Here is a 17,233-nt window from a genome sequence, read left to right as displayed (position 1 = left end):
GTCCTGGCGCATGGAGTTGCCCGATTATACCAGTGCAAAATCTAGCAATATACCAAATGAAAGAAAATTTGGTTAATGTGAACTTTCAATTCGTCTGACAAGTAAATGTTAGGGGACAATAAGAATGATCGAAATTACACCCCCTTCAGTTTCCAACATTGACGAAAGTGGAACATTAAAATACCACATCTGGAACAATGTTCAACAAAAAAAAAAAAACTGTACACACCCAAGGAAAATGTTGGCTCTTTTCCAGTGAGCGAGAAAAAAAGATGAAACAATTAGAAAGTGAAAAAATGAATAGCGACTGCGCAAATGAAAAGAAGGAATGAAGACAAAGCAAATAATTTTTGCAGAGTCAAGGATTGCGGTGAGAGTCATGGTGAGGGGGAGAAAAGGAGGATGAGGAGTAAGTTAAATGAAGAGTGCATCAGATACTGAGCTGGAGATTTGACTGTTTAATCGAGTCGGTGAGGATTAGAGCAGGATTATGAGGAATTGTGACATTGTAGCAAATTAGCAGGGTAGTTTTAATCTGAGAGGCGGACGGAGCCTAAGTACTTGACCAGACAAGAACATATGTGTGCGTGTGTGTGTGTGTGTGTGTGGTTGTGTGTTGTTGCACAGATGTAATGAGGGGATACACAGTTGTTTATTTTTAGCAACTACTTTTCTAGTAGGATGAGACATCGATTTTATTAGTTCATTTGAGCTCATGGCATGCGCATCCAAGTGGCAAATCCCGTCCCATCGCCGAGTCAAACTCTTTTTTTTCTTTGTGCAAAACGTACAAACATATCGATTGTTTTTAATAATAATATCGATCTATTACCTACCTATCTTCGGAGCTATAAATATTTGGACATTGACCCACTTTGTACCATTCCAGCTCTGTCTAGGACAGGGGTGGATAAACTTCTGGATTGGTGAGCCACAAAGGGTTCTAAAATTTGACAGAGGGGCCGGACCAGGAGCAGATGGATGGAATGTTTTGGTAACCTCGCCTCATGGGAGAAAAAAAAAAATACATTTAATTTTAAATGAAAGAGAACAAAAGCATTACAACAATATGTCTGACACACCACAGGATTTAGAAAATAAAACATTAACAAGGACACGAAGTAGACAGGACATTCTTAGACCACCTTGATTTACTCACACGACCATTAATCTCAATATGTCCACTTCACACCAGTAATCTGTGATCATCCTGGTCAACTTCACATCATCTTGCAGTTCCTTATAAACGTACTTTGCTCACTTGACCTTTTACAAGCAAGTTTATTCCTGCTTCCGCCGTTTCAAAGACAGTGAACGTGCCTCTCTTGATCTGAATTTAAAGGTAATGAGCGGAGTCAGCTCTGTTCACGTCCACAACGGCGCAAACACCCCTTTCTGACTAACACCCTTCTACGAAAAGAAAAAAATCCAGAAGCATGTGACTTGGAAGCTGCCTTATAAAAGTTCCGTATTTTGTTGCTTTTAAACACACACCCCAAAATAAAAGTGTTGCAAAGTTGGTTCCAAAGCCACAAATGTCTTGCGATAGAAAGAATTACCATTTAGTCAAGATCTAAACAGAAATGAGTGCTTGCAGTCTTGTGAGTGGTGCGGCCCAAATCAAAGCTGATCAGAGCAGGGTAGGTGAGGCACTTGCGAGAGCAGAAGCATTCCAGTCCTCCGCTAACATAGTTTGACCACGCGTACATAGTCATAGCTGACTTTTACAGTAAACATTAGTCGACGATCTATTTCGACATACGCGCTCGGTCCGTCAGTCAATTACAGCAAGTTGACTGGTGGTGAAAGGTGGGAAGCTTTCTTCTGTCCGACTGACTCGGCACTTCATTGTAGCTGCGGCGGGAAAACATTCGCGTTATGTCTTATTAATGTCTCAAACATGTGGATGGGTGTGTATGCGCGCGTGCTTGTGGGTGTACGGCGATGGGGGGGGGGATGGTTATTATAAAGGACAGGTTGCTTATATAAGAGCTCATATTCCAGCCAGTTGTAGCACCTTGGACTTTTATCCCTGCTGTGTTGCTTTAAGTCGATTCGCTCACAGCCCCTCAAGTCGCCCTGCGTCCCCTTGAATCACAGGACATGCACAAAGAGCACGCTTCCTAACCTCAGCGCTCGGCAGGCCTCACTAACAGAACGGTGACATCCTCTCCTGTTAGCGCACGGCCCGACGCGCACACACTTCACCAAAGGGATTGTGTTTGTCGAAGCTGTGCCAGCGCGACTTATTTACCACTCGACAAATAACTGTGTTTATTTATTCCTCTTCTAACCCAATTTGCGTTGTATGTTTTGAGCTAGAAGACAGAAAAGTTTGGGAAAGTGACAAAAATATCACAGCTACTTTGTTTCATATCCTTTGGGCTGAAGATGTGATTTTCTAGCCGTGTGACGACAAATATCCGGAATAGGCTGCCTTTCTTTTGAGTTATTTAGCCAACAAGAACAGGAAATACAGTGAGTGAGTGTGATAAAATGTATCTTCTGCATTTTCACGCATTCCTTGCCGACTATTTTTACAATGTATTCCGAATCATGTTACATTGTTGGTGCATTATCTGTATGCGTAAGGTCACTTTGGTGTGAATAGAGGCCCCTTTGGACAATTTCAACACATCGCGGGTGTTGTTATTCGTGCACTGCAGAGGGAACAATGAACAATGTGAAATCTATTGAAACCTAAGCAAGCTAATGTAAGCTCGTCCTTGTGAATTAGCAGTATCCCCACTATAGGTCCCGCCTGGTGTTTTGATGTCCCCCAACCCCACAGATGAACCCAAACCACTTGATCCGTAATGTTATTCTGCAGGGCTCTGGCTTAAATTTTTTACTTATTTATTTTTATTATCACAACCTAGAAGAAGTAGATTTGCATGACCATATTACTGCTGAAGCCCCATGGATTGCCCTTTAATAAACGCACCATTAGAACGTTAATCGTGAGTCAGAGATATTTCTATAAATCCACATTTACATGGAGTATTTTATTCCACCACAAAAGCTTTATTTATTTATTTTTTTACAAGTTCCCGGTATAACAATGCAAAGCCAATGAAATGGAAAGTTGAAACAGGGAAATCTGAGCCAAGCCTTATGGACCTGGCAAACAGTTCAGTTCTCCTTGCGGGACAAGTTTAATTCCTTTTGGGCTCCTTTCCAAATGACTTCTCTTGGTTTGGATTTCAAATCTCTACATCCTCATCGCTTTAGTTGTTTGTTTAATGTCTCTTCAATTTAACGGGGTAATTCATCCTATCCCCCGGGATCACTGACTGGGCAGATCAAGTGCAAGTTCGCTTTGAGACCAGAACAGGATATCACTATCATCATTGCCCCTCATATGTTTGTTCACACAACTCTCTCAAGGGATGCTCACTGCGATTTGGCCGCTGACAAATCTGAACGGGCATGAGCAAAACAGTCGAGCCTCTATTGGTGAGAGAGGGACAGCATTGTCTTGGAAGGACCAGAGTGCCAAGTTCAGTGGAAGGATAGAGTCTTGCATTATGGATGGTGGTTGTTATTTTCATCCCACGGGGGGCTTCCAGGCATCATTGTAGTTCCTGCCCTGTCAGCATATATTGCAACGTATTCACAGATTGCCGTTTCGGTGTCTGCTCTAACGTTATTCCCTCCGTTGACGCTAAAGCCATCCCCACCCGAGACTTTATCCCACTGGAAATGGACTGAGAAGACCCACTGGATTCCATTAGCTGGGCCAGTCCTCAAAGTAATATGGATTCTGTTCTGATGGTGACTTTAAGTTGAGCTGCTTGTGGTTGCCACTTACCATTAGGCCACTCAGGAAAATGAGAGTGAGAAAGTGGCCGTACTCAAGAGTCCATGCATTATTTCACACTACATGTGACAGGCCAGCACACAGACACAAATGTCAACAGACGCTGGGGTGTCAGTTAGGTGGATGTGTGTGGTTTTGTTTTTCGACTTTATGCCACTGGGCTGTGTAAGCCCGGAGCATACAGTATTCTTTCCAGCCAAATGACACAGATTTTGGATAGAGCAGGACTTAGTGAAGTCATTCAAAATAAGTGGTTTGAGGTTGTCTGGATGAAATGAGTGGCTTTTCAAAAATTGCCTTTTTTTTTTTTTTTAGCAAGGCTTAGCAATATGCAGACTATTGAGAATATATCTATATATATATATATATATATATATAGGGCTGTCAAAATTAAATCGTTAACTCAAGTGATCAATTTAAATATTTTTAACTCGATGAAATATTTTAACTCAGTTAACTCCGTTTGATTGAACACTGCTGGAGGGTTGGTGCTTGTGGTAAGTTTTGAGAAATGTTTCTAACAAAAATGCCCGTTAAGATGTCTCCGTTTGGATCGTATTCAAGAATCAAAGAAAATGATTGAAACAGTCTTTGAATTAATTATACGTCATATTTGGTGATTTTGCATTAATTCTAAGATATTATTCAAGTAAACATCTGTTACATGCTTAAAAAAAAATAAAAAATTTGATTAATCGTAATTAATTCCAGATTTTTTTGCGATTAATCAGTATAAAAAAAATTCACTAACTCTACAGCACTATATACACCCGTCCCCCCCCCCCCACACACACACACACACACACAATTGAGTGAATCAGTGTTTTCTTAATTGTAGAAAGAAGGCCAGCATACCGCACTAACCAATGCTTTCAACAAAATAAGCTTTCAGGTTAGATATTGTCTGTAGACTTTTTGGCACGATAAAGCAGCAATTTCATTATAGCCACCCATTTCATCTTTTGGGGCGTAAAACTTGATGAAGACACAAGTGAATACGAATACAGTATGCCATGAAAAGCAGGCGTGGGGGGGAAACAGAGGAAAACTAAAATCACCCAGACAGGAGGAAGATGTGATCTATAACTCAGTCACATTGTAGTAGATAAGGCAGGAAAGGCCGTTTGCTGTTGTGTACTTGCTCAGATGGGTCTATTCATGCATGCTAGCCTTTGTGTGTGTTTGCGTGTTACATCCCAGCCTACTTCCTCTTTCCCTCCTGACATTCCACTTCCCATCACAGCAGCCTGGTGGGCTCAGATAAGGCCGTCCAGAACATTCCTTCATCCTGGTGATTCGCTCGCCTCCATCCGAGCACCAACTGCACTCAATCCCGTTGATAAACGTTCTCACGCGGAATAAATGCATTTTTGTCCTCTCAATGTAAAAGAAAATCGTGGGAAAAGTGATTAGAAGAGAGCTCCAGCTGCTCAGCAAGCACAGGTCAATATTTTAAACCTTCTGCAGCTGATGGATATATTAAGATACTAAAAGTGTGTTCAAGTGAAGCTCCTCTTCTTCCGACTAAAACGTTGTGCTTGGATTGTCAATTAAGGCATGCATGTAGCCAGAACCCTGCCCATCCTTCCTGCCATGAGATCGCTCCTGCATACTTGCTGTTACTGAGGCACAGGGGGGGCTGAACTCATGAAGAGAGCGGTTGTGACGTGACATCTTGGAACTTGTCTCCTGTTTCTTGCCCTCTTCACGATCATACAGCTCGGTAACAGGAGTCCGGCCACATTGTTCGTTGTCCACGGGGATTCAGGTCGTCAAGTGACCACTATACAATGACTGGATTTCGAAAACAAGCAGAGGCCCCAACACGAAATAATTGTAGATACTACTTCTCAAAAGCCAGCCTTTTCAACCATCACTTGGGCCGCTTTTCTGCAGCTTTTAATCTCTCAACACACCTGATTCAAATGATCATATCATCAGCAAATATCTGAAGAAGCCCGATGAGTATCCTGCTCATTTGAATCAGGTGTGTTGCAGCCGGGAGAGATGGAAAAAAAAAAATGCATGAAAGCCGTCCTGTATGTGAAGAAAGCGCCGGGCACGTTTTTTTTTTTATCTTGTCGAGGTGATCATGGTTTTTTGCTCATATGAGCTCCCGTTTGATCCAAAATGTTGTGCAAAGCATTTTTATATTTTCACAGGTTGAAGTGCACACAAGTTGTAATGTGCATTTGAATTTTTTGCGGTGATCGGTCGCACTTTCGGTCAACAGAACAAACCAAGCAATATTATAATGCTTGCCTCCCTGCCGTGACGTAGACAGCTGAAATATAACAAGGCGAGCTTCAGAAGTGGCTGTGCCAATCTACCGGACTTTAAGGCGCACCTGTATAAAAACCGCAGCAACTCTTTTTGAAAAATCCCCCCCCCAAAAATTAAATAAATAAATTAATAAAAATAAATAAATTAATAAAAATAAATAAATAAATACACAAGCCGCACCAGGCTATAAGCCGCAATTTTCTATGTTGAAAACAAATGTGTTTACTGCGTGTACAGAACGATTTTGTACTGTGAATGGACATAAAGGTACATAAACAGATAGTTAAGGGTGCCTTTTAACACGACAACAACTTTGCTAATTAAAACAGACAAGAGTTAAAAAAAATAAAATAAAAAAAAAATAAAGATTTTATTTTGCGTATTTTATGAACTATGGAGTGCCCCCTATCGGTGAAGGAAAAATCTGCAGAAAAGTTGCACCGTTGTATTAGCCGCATGGTTCAAAATCTAGGAAAAAAGTACAGTCCTAAACTATTGAGTCTTTTAGGGAGCTGCAATTTATAAACGATGTAATTTGTACATGCACACCTAGTATATAAGTGCCGATGTTCAGCCGGCTCAACTTTAAATTATATCCCTGCTATCTTTAATTTGTCAGTTTTGAAGTATTTTCAAGTAGTTTATTTGATTTATTAGTATTTTTGTACTCTGTTTCCTGACCTGTTAATAATCTCAGTTACTTTTACCGTTGGAAGTGGATTCACTCACTTGCGCGAGAAAGTCCAGTTGTTATTCCATGTTGCAGAACATGACTCCCAGTCCGTCTGGTTGTCCCACCTCTCCGTCTGAACAGCAGATGTGATCGTTTCCTCGGGGAGTCGTACCTTTAGCACTGCCATTGAACACTGATAGGATTAGTAGTGTTGAGTGAGGCATATAGCAGAGTCCTCGCAGCTTCGCCATCCAACCCAATCAAGTCTGAGTGCAGCCGAGATGAGAGCTGAAGCTGCCATGCCAACACCTTATTATACTTATCGTATTATCCAGAGTACTCATATCAACTAAGATTTGTATTCTTGCGCACAATTCTCTGAAAACATAAAACTACACAGACATAGGAAAGTAACATACTGACTTGTTTCCTAGATTTTGAACCATGCGGCTAATACAGCGGTGCGGCTTTTCTGCGGATTTTATTTTTCTCCGGTAGGGGGCGCTCTATGGTTGAGAAAATATGCACAATTTTAGTTTTATTATTATTATTATTATTCAATTAATGAAGTTGTTGCGTGTTAAAAGGGACTATTTTAACAATCTTGTTTATGTACGTTTGTGCATTCACAGAACAAAATCTCATTTTATTTTTTTTTTATTTGTTATTTGCCATCTATAAGGTTAAAACTCCCTGCCAGCCCATAAAATGAAAGGCTTGCTTTACTTAAAAATTCTCCGATTTCCTGAACTATGTGAAGCCCTTTTCTGTATTGAATGTTTAATATAGTGTAACTTTTTTTTTTTTTTTTACTCCTTTACTTCTCTCATTTTCATTTTTGATTAAGTCAGCCCTGCTCGGAGTTAGACGTTACAGATTTGAATCTCGGCTTTCTCCCGGTTTTTGGACATTTGCCTTACAAACGGGTCAAGTGAAGACACATTTGTTGCCAGAAATATTTCTAAGGTTAATAAACTTCTACATTAGTAAAGTAGTAACCATTTTTTTTTTTGGGCGAATCTTACTGTATAGTCACACTCATTGCCAACAATAAAGCACATTAATGTTAGAGAATACATTTAGGCTATACCACCAACTGTGTCATTTGTGCTGCAATATCCAACCTTATTCCAGCAATGGAGGCTGCACTAAGATAATTATAAGCCACAATAACCGTAATTGCAGTGTTGCTTTGTTTCCCCGGGGGTAGGAAGTTCATTCCACAATGTATCCTGAGATGCTTATATTAGCTGAACCTGATCCCCCACTAGCTCATAACTATATGTTGCCGTAACTACATATTACACAATAATCATTATATACATATATATATATATATATATATATATTTTTTAATATAAATGCTTATTGCGACCTGTGATCACCCTTACATAAGTCATTGGCAGTTTCATAACATTGGCCTTTGGTCTCATCTTGGCATTTTTAGTCAGTCTTGTTGGATTTTTGATCAGGACAATTAAGTTAAAGAGTGTAATTGTACAATTTGTAGAAGTGAAACAACTTAAGTTTTGATTTGAGATTTGTTTCATTGTAGTACAAAGTATTTCAAACACAATTCGTTTTTTGTTGCAAAACAAAATGGGGGGAAAAAATGATACTGGTCATGTTAGTTCTGTTTTAATTTTTTTTTGGAGTGGCTGTGATTTTTCTTTGATGAACTGTATATACAGGCTCACATGGGAAACTATCAAACCTAAATAATCTGAATACGTGTTGATTCTTTAAATAAAGCTCCTCTCAATTCTGCTATTTTCTACCAAGAGGCCTTTCCTGAGCTTATACTCACCAAATCTGCTCTCCATAAACAATTCCCGAGTGAGATATTTAGTGTTATCGGAGATGAATGTCCCTTTGAATAATCCACCCTTGGCAGCTTGTCATGAGACACACAACTGTTTCCTGTGGTGACACTGAACTTTGCTTGTCCCTTCCTGCCTGATATATTTTATTTGCCCATCCCAAAATATTCCCAACTGGGTTAATGGGATTTGCTAATTGGTATATGACAGATAGTGTATATATTACCGAAAATTTTCTTTTTCCTGTTTCACGTACAGAAATCAACATTCCCAGAAAGAAAAAAAAAAAAGCACATACCAGCAGAAAATATTAATTAATACATTATCTTCTGAGATAAAAGTTCCCATGATCATTGTTTCGAAAAAGCAGGTCCCTTGAATAATATCTGAGCGGTCTGGATTTGAGCATAACAGCAAAAATAATTAACAGCAGCAAGTAGAAGTGTTAAGCGATCTCTTATGGAAATAAGTCAAATCGCTAGCCTAATTCCCTTGAATGCTTTGAAGTACCAGTTTGCTTTGATGAATACGTTTCATGTTGACCTTGACTGTTCTCCATATATTACTAATCACGAATACAGACTTGCGGTGTCAAATTACAGCGTAAAGATCGTGAGCATCGCTCACAAATCAATTTTTAGGAACGAAAAGGTGTTCAAAAAAATGTTTTACAATGTCCCCCCCCACTGTGTTCCTTTGGAACACTCAATTAATCTTTATCATACTCTGCCCGGAGTAAAAAAAAAATAATAATAATAATAAATAAAAAAAGGCTTCTGTCGCTGTTTTAACTTATGTTCAAACCTGGTTTGATTTTAGTTTCTTTTTTTTTTTTTTCCCCCCCATTTCAATTTGCATCACCACACAACAGATTCGAGTTGTTATCAACAATCCTGTCCGAACGTGATGAATGATCCTCTTTTGCTCTCTGCTGAGCCGTTATCTCTGATTCAGCTTCTCCTTTGTTTATCTCTTCGAGAATGTCAGAGTTGGCTCTTAAATCGGCGGAATATCGAACTATTAAGAAAGTGTTTACAGTTGAGAAACTTGAAAATCTAATCAAGATGGTGTAGTCTTCATTTACATTAGGAAATAAAAAAAAAACTAATGTTTGACAGACACAGATGCAACTATCAAAATATCAGCATCTGTGCCTGCAGCTTGTCAGCGAAAAGAGGCGGCCCTTATTCAAGATGTGCATTGCTCACTGGGAGGACTCTTGCGTGTCATTACGGATCGGTCCGACTCCTTCATAGCCAAATGAGAGGCTTTCATCTCCCCTCCAAAAACAAACCCTTGCTCTTGTATAATTAGTGTGTTGCTTACTTACTATGAACCAGTTGTAGTTCTTTTGGTCTCCAGTAGATGGCACTCTCTGTTCCACATTGGGCTGAACGCACAACAGACTTGCCATTTTTTAAACCCTTTATTTAAAGCAACAGTGCCATCTACAGGACACAAAAATCACAACAACTGGTTCATGAAGCTCATTTGAAGCTTCATTTTCCCATCACTACCGTAAACCACTTGCATGTCAAAAGAAAAAAAGATGGATGTAGAGTGAGATGACGTTTGACATCCTTCACTTTTTTTTGTGGTTTGCTGTCTCTGTTATATGTTGAAAGATCTTATTGTGTGTGTTTTGTTTATAAGGATGGCACAACTAAGCTGATCTTAAGTAAATGCTGAACACGTCAGACAGGCGTGCCTTTTTCAGAATGCTGCAGATTAACCCCTGGCGCAATGCAAGCTTCAGGTCAGGCCAAGGTTGCATATTTATCACTTAATGGTCCAGATGGCAGCTTTTTCAGGAATTAGGTGTTGCTTTATGAACACAGCGTATGCCGTCGTGTTGTCAGACGACCAACATTTTTACAACCCTCAACAGTCAAATTCTTTACCCACACCTGTTTCACTATCCCCATTTTAGTTTCACCATTTTCTGCATTTTTTTTTCACTCTCAGATCTGTCTCCCCTTTAATTATAATAGAAGGAACACAATCCCATGGTTATCAAATGATGAGTTCTGCCTTGGTTTCCAGCCCTGAAATCACGATGGTGTGCCTTCGTGCTCGCCTGCGTGCGTTTGTGTGATTGTAAAGTCCCGCAATGGTTCGCGATGGCCAACAAAACAATAATACAATTTTGAAAATCATCTGAAGTGATCAGTCACTATAATGAGATACATTTTGCATCATCGTCTCTCTGTATGTGAGGAAACAGCAGCGTGATGGTTTGGAAAAGTTGGGTCACGAACAAGGGACCGAGCTACAGCGGGAATATCTAGAAAAAAAAGCTTTAGTTTAATTAAAATCCATTCGGATGGTTATAAAATCTGCATCGCTGCCAGCTCCTTCGCATGATGTAAAAATGCAATTGGGAGTGGATTGCGCAACACCCTCAGTGGTGCCTTATGATGAAATACCTTTGTTCTGACTATGTGAAATGTGTTGCTAAAGATGCATTTAAAAAGGCTCTTTTTTTATCAGAACTAAGCAGCTTCCAGACAGGATTAAAAGTATTATAATTCTTTTCATAATTTGAATGCAGTTATGTCGCTACCCAATCGTTGTATTTTACAGTGAAGCTACCTCAATAAAAGCAATTCCGCTTTTTTTTTTTTTTTATATGTCTTATGTGGTGTTTGTAAAATCTTTCTCTCGGGAGGTGAAACATTTTTGAGATTTTTGTCACTTGACGTTGAGCTCTTTTGACACAAGATGTTCAAACGGCAATGCAGACTATATCCAAGTGATCTCTAGAATAAATGTAGTGGAAAATGAAACATTACAATTGACCTCATGGTCAAAGTCAGTCGAAACATAACTTGGGGTCAAATGTAAGATGAAATGAAAGGAACTTTTTTGAGGCAAGCTAATTTTCCGTTTTCACCTTCTCAGAACTCATCTTCTGCTCAACTTTCAGGTCCATTTGTTTCTGCTTCCTTTTTGTTTCTGTCGAACATGTTTTTTTGTTCGAGCTGGACGTGGATGATCAGTTACTTGGTCAAAGTCTAACAATTTTATAAAGGTTTCAACTTACCCCAGTCAAGTTTGTTCAAACGATTAGCATTAATGAGCTAGCTTGTCTTTGAGCTAGCATTTGAAACGTTTTCCACCAACAATTTCAATGAAATATAGTGAAATGGATTTGATTATCACTTCAGTATGTGCTCTGGATGCATGCAGGCTTTTGCTGTCGTTAAACTTTATACATTTAATTCAGGAGAAAAATCCTAATTTTGGTTTTTGACGAGTCTTACTCCCCCGTTTCATATCATATAAGCACTGTGTAACTCTTGACTACAAAGTCGCTGATAACATTCTTAGAGGAAGTGACCAACCCACCCCACCCAACTCTAACCTTACCAGAAATTGGTCCCATCAAATAATGCCTTATCTGCACTAAGGCCTCTAAGAAGTAAACAGTCTCAATCGGAAGTGTTTCTTGTAATCATGAGCTTTGCACGTTAAACACATGTGCACACCCAGGAAAAGACATTTTATCAAGGGAAATAACACTTTGTTGTGCCTCCGTCGCGGCACAAAGGAGCACTGGGCAGCTCATGTGGACAATACACACTTGACTCTGAAGCTAATTCACTCAACAGAGGAATGCGATGACACTTTAATCTCATTCTCAGCGCTGATGCGCCGCTTCATGCCCTCTCCCAACAATTGGACTGTCCCCATTACCAACACATAAAGTACAACCGCATTCAATTCGCTGACCGTTGCTTCTATTAATTTGAGGCTCGTGTCTTTCCCCCCCCCCCCCCTTTGGGCGTTTATACAAACAATGTTGCAGACAAAAATTGACATGCATGCAAACAGAATTCATTCGGGTTAATCCTGCACACATCGGGGGAAAAAAAGCGCTAAGAGGCTGCATGTCATCACCATCTTAAAATAATGGCCCAAGTTTTTATTATTTTTTTTTTTAATTCTAAACTTTTTTTTTTTTCCCCACGAGTGTCCCTGCCAAGGGCATAAAGCCCCAGACAACTTAGCTCGTCATATCATTGCAACACAGAAGCCCCTTCACCACGATAAGGTGACGGCTCATGGAGGGGCAAAATTAATATCGCGTATGAAAAATTAAACTTACGCATTTTAAAACTGATTGTATATTTCCTGAATGTTCAAAGTCAGAAGTACCATTTTGATTCGAGCTCATGACTCTTTAATGCTTCAGTACTCTACCTCCTGCTGCTAAACAACCAACGTCAGTTATAATTTATTGAGTTACACCAAAAACAGTCCATCTCTCATGTCTGTGTCAGTGCCTGCAATTTACTTTTGATGTATTCTTTTCAGATGGCAACAATGTTTGTGTCACGTCAAATTTCCGACAAGATACTCAAACCAGATGTCCTAACAGGGGTTTTGTACAATTTCACAATAAAAGTCACACTCTAATTCACTCAGCAAAAAAAACCACATTTTTTTTAGTAACCAAAAAATAATTCATGATGTGCGTTGTGTTGTGACAGGACTAAAAATTGTTACGTCCCTTGATTTAAAGCTAAATGGTTGAATTTGGGGAACCAAAGAATTGGAAATATTTCTTTCTCCAACTTGTCCAGCGTAACCACACCAGCCCAGGACGTTCACATTCAACATTTAAAATCCAACTCCAGATTTTGGAGCAGCCTCTTATTGTTAACAGTCAGTTTAAAACCAAGCGATGCGGCCGAACCGGACTGAAATGTTTTCACGCATGAACAATGGTTATCCACTATTTTTTTGTGGTAATTCGCACAGCTTCATAACGTCACAGATGTAACAGCCAGTCAAAATCTACGCGAGACCAAGTCGGCTGCTGCGGTGTGGCCAAGCTGTAATAATAAAGTATATCCCTTGGATTTGGACAGTTTCCTATTTTTTCAAAATTCTATACGAGTGGTCAGCTCTCATCTGCGTCGTTGTTACAAAATTGTAAACACTCTGATGTTGAAAATGGCTTTGAATGCCCTTCCTTGACAATCAGGCCATGTTTTTGTGGTTCAATAAAAGTAAAACAGTACGATACTGCAATCTGTATGTGTATACTCAGAATCTAGTAAGAGTTGTGAACAATATTTGAGAGAAACAAGTATTTTGAGTACATACACATTGATTTTTGCTTTTAAAAACCGGGAGAAAAAGCATGTATCGTGTTCATCATACGTGTGATATTATTGTGAACTGCGGGAATCTTGCAAAAATTCACGTTCAAACTAGGACGGCAGCTGTAAATGGTGATGCTTAATCGTATAGTTATGTGGGGGGGGGGGGGGGGGGAGTTACTAAACTACAAAACAACTTGGACAAAGTCACTGAATAAACACAGGCAAAAGAACTCTGACCTGACAGACGTAGACTGAACACCAGAACAAACTGCAGCACTTGACAGTAGACAATGACCAGACAAGGACTGAAAGGAGCCAGGGAACGAAATACAAACAAATTGACGAGACAACGAGGAACACCTGGGCAAGACACAGAGGGATGGAGGGAGCTGATTGGCCAACACTGGGGAGTGGGGACGGCAAGCACAGGTGGACATAACAAGCTAAACAAGACCAACACACAAAGGAAAAACATGAAAAAACCTTTGTTTATGAGGACCGAAATTATTTGATTCAATCAAATTCGGTTTTATAACTGACTGCTTGGACACTTAATTGTCTAACTCAACCGCGTGCACGTATGCAAACAGTGGTTGAAATTAAAGATATAAATAAAGTTGTATTCTATTGGATTGTATTACGATTCTTGAACTATTCAGTTTATTTTATATTACTCATTTAAAATAAAATAAAATTGCAGTATATTTTATATGATTATTACTTATTTAAAATAAAATAAAATTGCAGTATATTTTATATGATTATTACTTATTTAAAATAAAATAAAATTGCAGTGGACACACTTGATATTGACAATAAAACATCTTTCAGACCCAATTTATTATATTCAATAGAATATAAAATACAATCTTAAAATCAATAAAATATTTTTATGTGAAGGGGCGGACGTCATTAAAAAGGTGAAACTCCTACTGTGATTTTACTATTGCAAGATAGAATCATTTCTTAGTAATGTATAAACTGCGTTTTACGTTTTTTTTTGTTTTTTTTTAGTTTATTAACAGCGCACTTCAGTCAACACATCCACAGCGTTTTCACATGTTTGGATGTAAATGGTTGATTATCATTCATGAATCCACTCTCACTCGAGTCGACTTTTAGAACCCTCTCTAGGAAGTCGTTTTCAATCTCACTGCAATCGTTTGAGATCCCGTCCAATGTCACTCATGGTATTTATGATTAAGCCGCTTTTTGTCAGCTTTACGTGTCCACTGGTTTCAACATCAACACCAAGGTCATTTCCTTCAGCAAATCTGCCAAAAGTCGAAATAGAAGTCAACACGTGTCACTTTTTTCTAATTTCTGTTTTTGCATATTCCTCAGCAAAACATCTGGCCCGTTGCCCAATTTCAGTCCCATTTGTCCTCATTACATTCAGAGATCTTCAGACTTTTCCGACTGAATTTGGTGGCAAGGCGGATTACACATTGAACTAGTCGTCGTTGTCATGAAAATTGCAAATCAAATCAAAACCGTGATATTTGTCAGAAAAAGGGCAAGATTTCTTTTTTTTCCCTAAAATCATTCAGCCCTACTCACTCACCAATATTTATAATTGAATTGAAATACATCTTCAGGGTCTTTGGGGTGAAGAATGGCGATATCATACCGACTCCACATTATCAGATCTTCCGACTGGGATTCGAACCCAGATCTGCTCGTGGTGAGGCAGCTAACTAGTCGTTTACCTCCCTGCAAAACATTTTGTTTGACAAGATCTTTATGTTTAAACTAGCAAACCACTTAATTAATTCAACTATCCAAGGAGTTGAGCCTCCATATTCACTCGCCACCGACACTGATCTGCTTCATTTACCTCCAGAGTGGCAAGGAAACTGATAGCTACACCTACTCACTTCAGATCTCTTTCCACTGGGGCATTGTTACAGTTCTATTCACTTGGCCTTCATCTAGCTATGGCACGTGTTGTTTAGCAACTTGTGAGGCTTTTAGTACAAAATTTGACATGGGTTTGCAATTACAGATGATTGCAACATTTTTTTTTTTTTTTGCATCAAAAACGTCTTAGCTTCTGCCTCTTTCATTGCATTGATAGCAGCTAATTACGGATGCATGGCGCATGCTCATGACATGAAGATGATCAAGTATTACATTTTTTTTGCAGTGCAGTTTAGGATGATGAGTGTTGAAGTCATTAGCAAGATTCCCATCTCCTGTAATCGCACCTTGTCAATCACACCGACAAACGCATGACAACGCCCACTTGTGGACGCTGACACCATTATTACCAATGTATTACAATATCTGTGTCAGGCTTACGCACGTTACCCACTTTCAATCAAACCTTTGCATGTGATATGCATTTTGTATTTATATTATTAAGTTATTACAGACTTTCAATGGAGTGAGGAGCAACTGTGTTGTAGCTCTGTGCTGCCCCTCTCTGGCCAAAGTGGCACAGTACAACCTAGTATGAGTCTCCCAGGCTCCCACATGGTTCTTAATCATAATTTTGAAGAAATAATCCATGTTAAAATGTCAACATTTTCCCATTCAGTTATTTTTATTCCTTTTGAAATACAATTTTAAAACATTACTAATCTAATGGGCATACTATCCCGTGTGCGCCACAACAGGGTTAATTTCACAATTATTTCCCGTGTCATCCAATAGTGAAAAATACTCAGTCTGAGCAAATGAGGAGAGGACCTTTATTTACTCATTCGTCTCTTTCTCCTCTGTGTGCATTTGCAGGCATTTGGGCCGAGATCCTGATGCCCCAAACCCATTTGGATGTACTGAAGGGTCAGATGGTGATCCTGAAGGCGTCATACAACACGTTGCCTGGTAGCGACTTGAGCACAAACACCATCCTCTGGAACCTTGTTACGAACAACTCTCAGCTGGTAAGGAAGTAATTGGTCATGAATTTGGACCAGAACTATATTACGGCAACAACCTCAAAAGGTTTTTATAACCGTGGCCGTTTAACCCTCAAATTAGATGTCAACTAGATTGCCAAAATATCATATTATGTCATACCCCGGTGGTCCCAGCATGTAATTAAGTTTGTATTAACCAATTATGTTTGCGCAAGGTAATGACATTTTTTAAATATTTTTTTTTCTGCAGGATGATGTTATCATGCACTTAAGTAGGGAAAAGGAGGTTGCATAACTGAGCCAAATAAGCTCAGTGACATTTTTGTAACACATTATCTTGAGAATCTGGCCTCAGCTTTGTTTATCTGCCGCCATTACATGATCATGCTGACCGGATGGGAATTTGTAATCACTTACAATAGAGGAATGAAGTCAAAAGAGAGAGCATGAAAGCTTTAAACACCGGAAAAGGGTGTTTTAGCCAATCTTCTTTTTTTTTTTGCATTATGAAAAGACTATTTCAATGGTTATCATTAATCTAGTTATGGTTATTATCATTACATTTCAGTGTATATCCTTATCTTAGAGTCGTCATCTGAAATAGTTAAAGTAACAATTGACATTTGTTTTCTTTAAATCCAAGTAACAATAAAGAATATCTT

At 39.1% G+C, this 17,233-nt stretch overlaps 1 protein-coding gene across 1 annotated transcript in view; it reads left to right on the top strand.

The window, feature by feature from the left end:
* The window catches only part of esama (endothelial cell adhesion molecule a), a 32,367-nt gene that overhangs the window by 11,400 nt on the left and 3,734 nt on the right, over window positions 1–17,233 (top strand). The window contains exon 2 of the mRNA XM_088280376.1: window positions 16,444–16,595. Coding sequence (XP_088136502.1) covers window positions 16,444–16,595 — 152 coding nt within the window. The remainder of the gene's footprint in view (window positions 1–16,443; window positions 16,596–17,233) is intronic.

Source organism: Idiotropiscis lumnitzeri, chromosome 17 (assembly GCF_059441095.1).
Source record: "Idiotropiscis lumnitzeri isolate Australia: NSW breed Sydney's pygmy pipehorse chromosome 17, RoL_Ilum_1.0, whole genome shotgun sequence".
NCBI classification, from domain to species: domain Eukaryota; kingdom Metazoa; phylum Chordata; class Actinopteri; order Syngnathiformes; family Syngnathidae; genus Idiotropiscis; species Idiotropiscis lumnitzeri.
This window is presented reverse-complemented; position numbering and strand designations above follow the sequence as displayed.